At 38.5% G+C, this 12,042-nt stretch overlaps 1 protein-coding gene across 2 annotated transcripts; it reads right to left on the reverse strand.

Moving 5' to 3' along the window:
• Positions 1 to 1,821: 1,821 nt before the first annotated feature.
• On the reverse strand, positions 1,822 to 10,773 carry stimate (STIM activating enhance). 2 transcript variants are annotated; one of them, XM_062986442.1, is made up of 9 exons: positions 10,631 to 10,773; positions 8,867 to 9,270; positions 6,420 to 6,468; positions 6,044 to 6,139; positions 5,825 to 5,946; positions 5,567 to 5,679; positions 4,862 to 4,939; positions 4,400 to 4,549; positions 1,822 to 2,709 (listed from the first exon to the last, which is right to left on the reverse strand). In XM_062986442.1, exons 2-9 carry the CDS (start codon positions 9,084 to 9,086, stop codon positions 2,593 to 2,595), a joined length of 945 nt encoding a protein of 314 aa, XP_062842512.1. In that variant the 5' UTR covers positions 9,087 to 9,270; positions 10,631 to 10,773; the 3' UTR covers positions 1,822 to 2,592. The 2 variants fall into 2 exon arrangements, with proteins under 2 accessions (XP_062842512.1, XP_062842511.1); XM_062986441.1 differs by lacking the exon at positions 10,631 to 10,773 and having other exon boundaries at positions 8,867 to 9,761.
• Positions 10,774 to 12,042: the final 1,269 nt, after the last annotated feature.

Consider the following 12,042-nt stretch of genomic DNA (forward strand, 5'->3'; position numbering starts at 1 on the left):
CAGTATCTTAACCACTGAGCTATCACTGCAAAACTAAATGGCAAACTAAAAAACACTGAAGATGTTGTGAAGATGGAAAACTGCAGGCATTTAATTTCTTGATAAAATCCTCGTCCAGTATATTTTCCTGTAGGTTAAAAAAGATTGTACTTCCCTCCCCTGTTGGTTTAAACCAGGACAGCCAGATGTTTTTAACACATCAAGTGTTTAATGCTTTCCTACAGTCATCAAAGGGAGTGGCTGACTGAATTAGTTGGGACATTAACCACTTGAAGATACTCTAAATGACTTCCAGTTTCCACTTTAAGTACAGAGGCCGTTTTGTTACATTCAGAAATGCAATGACCTGCTAGAATGTGTACACACCCTGAACAAAATAAGCCCTTTTTTCCGGTCTGTATGAGCACCTTGAGCAACAGATACTCACAAAACAAACTAACATGAATTTCTGGCAGTTCCTCTGCAGAGACTGAAAGAGCTTCTGAGAAGGGGCATGAACGGGTGGAAATCAATTAGACTGCTTGTGCTGGTCCTGCGCTGTGTAGCTATGACATTTGGAGTTGATCTATGTTTGGCTGGCATCACGGATAGTAGGGTGTGTGTGTATGTGCCGCCTGTTTGGCTTCGCACACCCCTCCGTGAGGTCAGCTATGATGTCATTTTCAGAATGGAAAGAATGGCAGGGATGGAGATGATTGCAAATAAGCTTAACCTGAGACATAGCCACTTTCTCTCTCTCTCTCTCAACTGAGGTTCAAATTGTAGGTAATTATAAAACTGGTAATGGAAGTAGGGGTGTCACAACATAAAGTAAGGCATGACGTGCATGCAAGAGTTTTTTTTTCAAGTTTTTTTCCATTAACAGAAATAAGCAGATACCTAAATTTTAACTTTTTGCCCTGGAGATCTTTATTTTGACTTAGAAAATCAACAAAATTTTAAATCTGGCATATCTAATTGAGCCAATTTTAAGAAACATAATAAAATATTTATGGTTACTTGGTGTTAACATGTTTTTAGTAGTAGTTGTTGTCATTGATGTGATTCATATAAGCTGAGATAATGATGTTCACCATAGTACTTTTAAATCCTTATGAAATTATTTAAAAAAAATTCATTATTTTGTAATATTGCAGTTTGTAAAAGCAATTCGATGTGTACATAAACTAAAACAATATATAGATATTCAATTTTTAACCTCATTTTTATTTTTATTTAAAAATTGATGCCTGCAACCAGCTCCTAAAAAGCTGGCACAGGGAAAATGTAAGTAAAATTTAATAGAATTTTGGTGGTTACAACACTTGGCCACAAGATGTCAGCAAAAGTTTTAATTATGCTGTTTTATTTTTTTCCACGAGGTGGCATCTAAAGTCTAAAGAGAATCATAATGCTGAGAGGGACTTTATATCGTTTTATTCTATTCATTTAATTTCTACTTTTAAGGATCTTTTAAAGGAACCTAGAGAATTTAGTATATGTAAATAATAATAAAAATAATTTATTGATGTGATTCATATAAGTACAACTCTGTACATTAAGGTTCTTCACCTTTTTATGAGCTGAGGCTACAACGTCGTCCAAAATTTGCTGTTGTGACCAATCAGCAAGTAGTACGTACAGAAGTGCAGGCCGCACCTCTATGCGTGGTGGACACGAGTTTTAAAGCATGCAGCAAACTAACACGCTCTTAAGTTTTGTACTCACTTATCTGAAGTTCATCTTTCTCAATATATTATTTATATGAATATTATTTCTCAATAGTTTGCCTTGTTGCAGAAATCATTCCTGCTTTTTAACAGCTGTTATCCATGCACAGTTTCTTAATAATGCTTTATTAGAGAGTAGGTAGCATTGTAACTACAACGTACTTACACATGAACACAGTGTAATTACAATGTGCCAAGTATGAAAATGACAGTAGACCTGCAATGTCAAAAAAGTTCATGTTAACATAAACCTGCAGAGGACGTGAATATCCTGAAATCGTTTCTGCCACGGTTTATTTTTGAGGGACCAAATGATTGGAACACAAAACTCTTACAAAACAACAGAAGTTCAACAAGCTGCTGCTGCAACTCCGGCACTGACTTGACTTTTAAGTTCTTTATTCCAACAACTATTTCAAAACCAGTGTCGACCCATTTATTTGACCATTGTCCTTGCTGGAGCACCCAGTTAGGACCAAAATATCAAGAAAACTCATCATGATGTGTGTTGTCATTTTCGATGCCGTCATTGTGATTACAATAATCAGTAGAGACTTGGATAACATACATACAGTATGTGACGTTTAGAAAGGAAGCAGCAGTTAATCGTACACACAAATAACAGAAACAGAGTCAGTGGAATCCAGTCACCAGTCCAACATGATCCACAGCATTTTCTAAGGATGGTCCACAATTCCATTCACTTCTAAGATAAGTAACGAGCGTCACCGTGGAAGCCCACAGCACAGCTTCACCGATCCACAGTTAGAATAACAGATCCTACAGGATCTCTTGAATTCTATGAGTCTTCTCGGTATGACTAGCACAAGGCAGCAGGGTGAGTCTGTAACAAGCATGACAAAGTCTGACATCTGATCCCACATCACACTGGAATGCCGAGTCTGTGCTTCTTTTTCTTAACAGGTTTGAGACCGGCGAGTCTGCGGACGTCCTCGTCGGCGTCCGAGTCCTCCATCTCGTCGTCTGCGGAGAACAGAATCTAATCACAGGTAAGAAAGAGAGAGACCGTTAGTTTCTCCAGCAGACATGCTGTGAAATTCACTTCAATTTAAACTCTGAAGCTATTTATAAACCTTACATTAAAAAACGTGTTAATGTGGAGTTTCCACTCGATATATAAAACATTCACTTCCATTTAGACACAACAGCTTCAGTGAGGTTAAGCACTGGGTGATCCTGTGGGAGGGGTCTGAAACAGAGGAGTATTGTGTACAGAGTCCTGCTTCTCGCCATGTGAAACCCCCACCGCTCGTACCGGCATCATAACTAGCCACGGAGATCGCATTTGGCAGTGGCCATGACAAGAAAGTCCACCCGGCCAGGACGGCAGCACTGCTGAGATTCAAACTCAAGACCTTGAGTTCTCTGCAGAGGTGAGTTAGCACCTGTTAGAAGTGGCTCTGGCTCTACATATTTACATTTACATTTTAGGCATTTAGCAGATGCTTTTATCCAAAGCGACTTACAGTATACAGTCTAAGCAACTGAGGGTTAAGGGCCTTGCTCAAGGGCCCAACAGTGGCAACCTGGCGGTAGTGGGGTTTGAACCAGCAACCTCCTGATTATTAGTCCAGTACCTTACCCGCTAGGCTACAACTGCCCTACATAAAACTGCATGTATTTTTCTATTCCCATACAGATAAACATGGTAAGTAATCACAGTTTATACGAACCAACCAAGAACTTCCAGCTAATATAAACAGATCATTCAATTCAAATCCAGAAACCAGGCCACATAAGTGTACGATGCTTGGAAACCTGGTACACAAACATGAACCGGTCAAATAATTCATCTGTAAGGAAGGACTGAGCTGTGCTAAGTGATCCGAACAGCACAGCGCTCTGAGAGGACTCTGATTATTCCGTTAATTTATTTCCTGTGCAAGTTAAGCCAGTTTTCTACACAGCGAATCACCAGGCATATTAAACCAGGAAGCAGACGCGGTCTAAAGTTTATGAGGCGAATTATATTCTCACTCACACCTGCTTCACGAGCCTGTATAAGAACTGCCACAAACTGGGCAGGGCCTGTACGGTTGAGGATAAACAGAGTCAGGGAAGTTTCAGTGTTTAATGGATAAGACCTTTTATGTAAGTGCCTGTTTAAACAACCACGGTTACTATTTAAACTCCATTAGCACATTTACTTGCCTAAGTAAACCTGCTGTAATAATTATTATTGTACGAGTCAATCTGAAGCCTACAGACTCACCCAGTTTATAGATCCAGTTAAATGGACATATTTACAGTATAAAAATGCCATTTTCATCAGGTACACCAACCAATTTCATATACTTTGTAGCTGCTCTACATAGTTTGTGCTTTTGAAAAGAAACTGAGCATGGTAGTGTGAATTGTTCTTGATGAGTGCATCAGGATTTTAAACACTGTATGTTTTTAAGACACTGAGAAACCACTTTGACAGCCACCCCTCATATCAGAAACAGCCAGTCGTGTCTGTGTATGCACCAGACTTATTGACAGCACACATGAGCTACAAACTTAATGGGCTACAGCTTTAGACCGCTTTAAAGTTGTTTGTCGTCATTAGATTTTACTATAACACATCTCTATCTGTAAGTTACTATTAAGTGCCTTAAAAAAAAAAATCCCACATGGAACTGCTTCTTTATCAGTAAACATTGAAGAGACCAGAGTTTAGGGCTCACCTCTGATTCAGAGTCGTCGTGGGAAAGAGCTCGCCTGTAGCGCACCTTGCTATTGCCCCGAGAGTCGTCGTTTACCTCCCTCTCCTCCAGCTTGGCTTTTGTTCTGCCTTTCTTCATCAGAAAATTGTCGACTACCCAGAACATTAGAGCCTGCACACACACGCACACAAAAGCAATGAGCATTGGGTTCTATAGGTATACTATAAGATGACACAAACAGTAATTGATTTCAGTACTAAAATTAGTGTTATTACTTTTGTCAATTGCCTATAAAGGACAGTTTCAAAATTACAGTTAGTCAGGCACATCTCTACTATATAAGGACAGTGTAGTTTTTATTATACCTTGGCGAATAAACTAGTTTGTGGTAAAAGGAAAATCATTTAAATAGAGTCACTAGTAATGTATTCAAAAGCTAGGTAGAACAATCATACAGATGTTAGCACAGCTGCTATTACTTACATTAACAAAGAACGGGACAATGAGCATGACGAGAGCCAGCTCCAGTTGAGGGTTTGTGATGGGGTTCATCATAGCCAGCTACACACAGAGAGCGGATAGCATTAGATTCAGAGTCAGAAGGCACATGTCCAAATTAGGTGTTTCCAGACTGCCCCTAGTCTTAGGATTCTGATAAGGTGTCGGTTATGCTCAGGTCTTAAATATAATAGAATTAAATAGTATGGTGGGGTAAAATTAAGAGCAAATGTTGACCCAGTGTACTCCCAATGAAATAACTGACCTTCAATCAATCACTACAAGAATGAGGGCCGTATAAAACATTTCAACAAGGGAAGACGGGTGCCTCAAATTTGCATATTTGCATACTTCTGGACTATTTGTGGCTGTCCAGTGACATTTTTGTGGAAACAATATAGAGCAAATATATTTGTAAGGTAATATTACAGAATGCTGACCCCCACCAATGACATACATATAAACTAAATTTCTCAAACAAAAATTTAGACACCTCTGGTCAGTCTTTCTGGTCAGTGTTTTGTTAATTTTCCAAGATTAAGACATAATTGACAGAGTACAAACTTCAAACGTGTTTTTAATGCAAATTTAAGTGTATTAACCCAGAAAATGCGTCCAAACTTTTGCAACTAGTGGACTGTCAGCAGATGGAACCCCACATCATATACTGTATGTGTATGCATTACTGACCTTCTTCCACTGTGGGATCAGCAGCACCAGGGTAATGACCACCTTCTCAAACATCATGATGATGATATACAGTGCACACTGACCTGCCCACGCTGTGCACTGTACCGGCTCTCCTAAACACACACACACACAGACACACAGACACAGACACACACACACAGACACACTTTTTATTTCACATGAAGCTAATAATCATTGTGCATCATAAATACTCGGACTTAATCTGTGCTATGTTTAAATTAAAGCTAAACATTTTACCATACTCTCCAAAGCGTAATGAGTCCCACTGCCTCCACTCCACCACAGCACTGACAGCTTTCACTCCACCATAAATCACCAACATGCCCAGTGTAGCATCCAACAAAAAGTTTATTAGATAGCTGAAAGAAGAGAAACAGAGCAAAATAAACAGTTTATTTACAGAGCTATAACTTACTAAAGTGGTACAATTTTTACACAGAGGAATTAGAGACTCACAGTGAACACGGGTCCTCCTCTGTCAGATCAGATAGGTAGACATTTGCAAAATGAATAAAGAGCATCCCAATAGCCTGTTTGGAAGTGTCCAGAAACCTGTACAGATTGGTCAGACTTGGTCAGTTTTAACACAAAGCTCTCATGCAGCTGTATGCAGTGGTTAGCAGGAAATTACAATTTAGTTAGATTTCCTAAACAGCTATGAAACAATTAAGCTCTATAAACATTTTAGATCAGATAAGGTTACAAACCAGCTTGTCAGGTTTATTTAAAAGCTGTACATCACTTTTGGAAAAGTGCGTCTGTATTTACTAATACAATGTCCTGATAAAATCATTTTACATTACAGAATAAATGTTAATTAATACAGTTTTACCAGATTCTCCAGGGTCTTCTTTCATGCTTTGGTTCTCTGAAGCGTTTCACTACAGAACAGAAACAAAAATGTAAGCATTAAAAACAAGACATGCTTCATTACATGCTGAAATAATACCCCTGTGATGGATTGGTGCTCTCTCCAGGGTACTACTGCTTTGCGCCCAGAGTTGTCCGATAGAACCTGACCCGGCAAGACCCTGACCAGGACATTGTGGTTGATGTAAAATGAAATGTAAACCTTTCAACATTGGAAGATGAAACTAAAGAAAACATGTTCTAGATTTATAACTCAAACAGTTTTATAGTTTGTAAATAGTTTGGTGATTGTTCCTATTGTCACACCTACTAAACATGTTATTTAGCTGATAATTTGCCTGACATGCTCACATTGTAAGGAGAGAAAAGTATGTGTTGACCTGGTCATTCCTGTTTTAGCAGGAAATGTACCAGATATAAACTGCACAAGTCTGCACAGGCCTCCAAACACAATGTTTATTTGTTTTATTGCCCGACAGATTAACTCTGCAGACTAATATAATACTTGGCAACATCCATCAGGCTAAACATGGATTTAGATTACAATTTAGATTTTAACAGTATAATCCAAAAAGTGATTCACAACCCTCGCTACTAATTTGTATTTTATTTATAACCAATATTTGTTCATTTGTGCATGTAGTACGGGTGCCACACTGCTCCAGAGTGCAGGGTTTAAACACACTGGGATTTCCTGCCACCTTTCAAAAATACGCCCTAAATTAAGGTATTAATGGGTGTGACTAACTACTGTTTAATTCGCCCTTATTTGTATAGCACTTTTTACAATGGACATTCCCTCAAACCAGCCTGCCATGTCCAGGGTTTGTTTCCACCTTGTTAATTGTAATTTAAGAATTTAAGAAACTGGTCGTCTCCTGGAATCTTTATTTAAAAATGTACGAAAAGCACCACAAATATGTTTATACAACAGCACAACTGCAGTTTACATATTTCAAATCTTATAACCTGTATTTTCCACTGTCAGTTAGTTTACCATTTATTTTAGTTACTTTACAAATATCTTATAAATATTCCTCAGTCAATAAACTGAAAAGCCGTATGAACCTGTAATGTGCTCAATATGGGCATATATCAAATAAAGTAAGTGATTTAGGATTATAAGAACAGCAGTGATCTTTAACAATATATTTATACTGCTGCTTACCCACAATTGATCCCTTAAAAAATAAACCAAAATCAGATCACTTCGCTTTACCATTCATGATTAATCTCAAGTTTTGTCTTGGTTCAAGGCCACTCAAATTTCATTTGAATCAAAACAGATTGAGATAACATGCCGCACAAGACAGTAATCAGAAGCCTGAAGCCAAGCCATCCCTATAACTGTGATTAAAAAACAACTTAAATGTAATATGATGCAATTTCCTCAGGCACATTTATCCTCTAAATTGAGGAACATTTGCTCATAAGCAGCAACAACACTACAGTAAAGGGAAGTATTCAACTAAATGTGTTTTTCCATTGCACACATCCAGTTTGACTTGTACGTTATCAGTATGAACAAAACTGTGAGTATTCATCAGCAAAAACAAAGATACAAGTCACTATGCTCTGTTCGAACATGAATGTAGCAGTGACGTAGACCAGTAAGATAGTGGTAAAACCAGTTCAGCGTTCAGAATGTACATATTATACAGTCAGCAGCAAACAGTTCTCTGCAAGTGTTAACTAAACATGCTAATTATATAAATATGGATACAGTGGAGAGATTAAAGCTCACCCTGACAACATTGGTGTAAAAATTATAAAATGATTAGCAGAGTTGTACTTTAATATTGAGGTAACTTGAACAAAAAATCCACGTGCTGATATTAACATGCTCAGACACCATACAGACACTATGCCTAATAGTTTCATCACTCAGGTGTCATGATTAGAACGGCAGTGTTCTTTTTCTAAATGAGGCCAGCACGGTGGGCAGCGAAAAGGTCCTGATGGTCCAGATGGAGTGGTCCAGGTCCTTTCTGTGTAGAGTTTGTATGTTCTCCCTGTGTCTGCATGGGTTTCCTGAGGGAGCTCCAGCTTCCTCTCACAGTCCAAAGATGTCTAAATTATGTGAACTAGAGATACAAAATTGCACTAAATGTGAATGTGTGTTTGTCCTGTGATAAACTGTCGTCCTGTCGGTGATGTTTTCTACCTTTCGCCCAGTGAATCAGACCCACCATGACCCTGAATAGGATAAAGCGGTGGTAAAACAGACAATGAATCAAGGACTAAATGTTTATTTTGCGGTGATGGTTAGGGCACACTTGTCCTCTTAGAGGAAAGGCAAATCAGTGCCTAGGTGATCTCCATCAAAACATTTCTCTCATAATGAAAGAGAGTATATGCACATGTGTGTCTATCAAAGCATCATAAGCAAAAAAAATTTATTCAACTTACACATGAGGATGCTGAAGGCCATCACTCCTAGCAGGCCTTGCAGAAAGATCCCAAAAGAGTCCATAAGGTCTCCATTTGCACATCCTTTCATAGCTGATGGAGTGGAATTGGAGGGAAGTGATGGGCCCGGTGCGGCCGATTCTCCAGGGTTGAGTAGCCCGGGTGCATTTCCATCAGTCCGTTGGACCAGAGACACCGCACTTAGTTCTGTGTTTTCCATGTTCACACAGTTCGGTCTGAAATTAGCTGTTGGGAAATGTCTGAAAGGCGAGGTGGAGCCTCTTAAAGTGGACAGAAGGCCGCTGATCAATACGAAGACGTCTGGGTTACTGAAGAGACATGCAGAGTCTAATGGCTTTTCTCTTCTCCATCCTGTCCTAAATAAACCAGTAGGGTAACGCAACCTGGATGCGACACCATTTTTCAGTTGTTAAAAATGAGTAGCTACCTAACATCAGCTAACATATGGAGATAATAAGGCATTTTTATCGGTCAGCTCATGTAAGCTGTTCACAGTGTTCCATACAGTGAGGCGTACAGAGGTGTGTTGCGAGTTTTAGACAGCATGGCAGTGCTTGGATATTGACAAAAGAAGAAATCAGGAATTGGAATTAAGCATGACCTTTGTATTTATGCTAGTTGACCATATCATATCTGCCAGGTCAAACATAGGCAATCAAGACAAAGTGTGTAAGGATTACCACCTTGCATGTTTTGTTATGATTAACTGTGCTCAATACACTAAACCAGTAAATGTGTATTTGTCTTTTGTTTCAATGAAGGCAAACTGAACCAATCAGTACCTAGAGTTGTGTGGTACTCACAGTGTTCCATACAGAGCCTCTTTCTTAGAATATAAAGAAGTTTTGAATGACATTCAGGTCAATGAAAGACACAAATTAAACTAAGTAGAGTTACAGTGAGAGCATTTTCTTTGCTGTACGGTTTACTGTTATGAGTAACAGCATTCCATACAAACTTTGATTTCGAATTCGACTTATTGAAATTCACTTCACCAGGCCCTAGATTGATGCTTGTACATTACAATTGTATGGATCATACAGCTGACCTTCATAATTTAGCATAATATTTATTCCAGGTTAACACAAAACTGTGTACGGATTACTGGTATGACGTTTTTTTTCTGCACTGTACAGTTTTGAGGAGTAAATAAATTGCTTTTTTGTTTGTATAAGTGTGCCTTGTCAAAATGTAACCAACCAGGACGATAAATAAAGCGACTTGCACTTAGTTTTTAAACATCAGTGCTTAAGATGCTGTTTTGTAGGAAGAATTAATAAAGTGTGCGGAACACCGTGATCTCACTCGAAATACAGCTGTTAGAGTAAAGCAAACGCTGGTCGCTTGGTTATTTAACTGCCAGTTAATGAAGCACCACAAGCATTCAATCCGACAAGCATTTATATATATATATATATATATATAAAACATAAGAAAACAAGTTTAACTTAAAGCACTGGAGATACGTGCATATGTGCCTGTTTTAGCAAGCTAACTTAGCTAATGATAATGCAGGGATGTAATTCCTCATTTTAACAACGCCCAGCCAGAGAAACTACCCCCAGAAATACAACATTACTGCACATGACTATTCTGATATTAAAATATCAATATTTCAATATTTAAAGTGTAAAGTACTGAGTGGTTTAGCTACCATGTGAATACAGTTAGAATTAGCATCTAGCTACAGAGCTTGCAGTATTGTAAGCGCAGTTCATACATGTCAGTGTGATAAATTACGACCTGTAACACAGAATTTATCCACATTTATCCACTCAGCAGCCCCGATAACAGGCGAACAGACCGGTTTCCTTATAAACTTTGGCACCTTTCGTCCAAACTTTTGAAATCCCCCAAAAGCAAACGTTAACCATCCCAGACCGCCTTCAGAACTGACATCTTGTTCAACTTCCCTTTAGCAGAGCTGTGAGTCGATGCCAAAAAGGAGTCGATTCTCTGAATCAACTGGAGCCGATTCCATATAATAGATAACAAGATTCTTTACTTTATTGTAGGCTGCAGGCAGGCACAGGTACTATAGCTCTCTGCTTGCTGAGTTTAACATGTTCTCCTTGTGTCTTCGTGGATTCTCTTCAATTTGCCTAAAACATTTGTTGTCTCCTGTAAATTGCCCTTAGGTCAAGTCACGTCAAATTTATTTATATAGCGCGTTTTACAATACTGTAGACATTGTCTCAAAGCAACTTAACAAAATCCAGGACCAACAGATACAAAAACCCCTGTTGAGCGAGCCGAGGGCGACTGTGGCAAGGAAAAACTCCCTTAAAATTACAGGAAGAAACCTCGAGAGGAACCAGACTCAGCAGGGACCCCCGTCCTTCTTGGGTGGTCTGGAGGATACTTTAAATAAATAGTATTTACACAAATCATACAAACACAGAATTAAAATGAACTAAATTTATAACTAGCAATAATAAATAAATAAATAATAGAGTTATTATTCAGTCCAGTCTGTAATAAAGACTGTAGTGAGTTCTTGACATTCTTGGTGCAAACACCCGTTCTTGGTCATTCTTGATCCGTCACATCCGGCAGGAGCAGCATTGTTGGCACGGCAGTCGGCACTCAGGTGTCCGCATGTTCTCGTCTTGTTCCACATGGACCCGGTGACCATGATCAGACAGTTATTGAAAATGATTAATAAATTTGCATATCATTGATATGTAATGCAAAAGTGAACAGATTACACATGCTGTATTAGATTAAAGATGTACCTCTTATTTTAAATGAATGATTTTAAACGAATTTACTTTGTAGTCCTGTGTATTAGATTTTTGGTTCAACTGGGAGAACAAATGTAGAGATTCTAATTCTATAATTGAGCTTTGACAATAGATATGTCCATATTTGTCATGACAATAAAGCTACCTTTAAAAAGAATTCAACTGAAAGTAGTGAACTTGCCCAACACAATCGACTTTATCCGATTCTTTAAAGAATTGAATAAGAATCGGAGTCGGCTCCAAGGTTTATGGAATCGAACAGCTTTAATGCGTGGAGTCATACGCATCACAACACGCATGCATTCTGGGAAATGTAGTGTAGTTCCACTACAACAGCTGTATGTCTGAAACCACACCCATATACATGTATTATTTTCATTATATATGCACTATATCTATGTCTATTCCTAC

This window comes from Trichomycterus rosablanca, chromosome 24 (assembly GCF_030014385.1).
Source record: "Trichomycterus rosablanca isolate fTriRos1 chromosome 24, fTriRos1.hap1, whole genome shotgun sequence".
NCBI lineage: Eukaryota > Metazoa > Chordata > Actinopteri > Siluriformes > Trichomycteridae > Trichomycterus > Trichomycterus rosablanca.

Excerpts from the sequence above, each read along its gene's own strand:
- stimate (XM_062986442.1), bottom strand. The coding sequence starts at position 9,086 with ATGGAAAACACAGAACTAAGTGCGGTGTCTCTGGTCCAACGGACTGAT. Across the intron at positions 6,140-6,419 it reads AGAAGACCCTGGAGAATCTG|GTTTCTGGACACTTCCAAAC; the intron begins GTAAAACTGTAT and ends CAATCTGTACAG. Across the intron at positions 5,680-5,824 it reads ATTACGCTTTGGAGAGTATG|GAGAGCCGGTACAGTGCACA; the intron begins GTAAAATGTTTA and ends GTGTGTGTTTAG.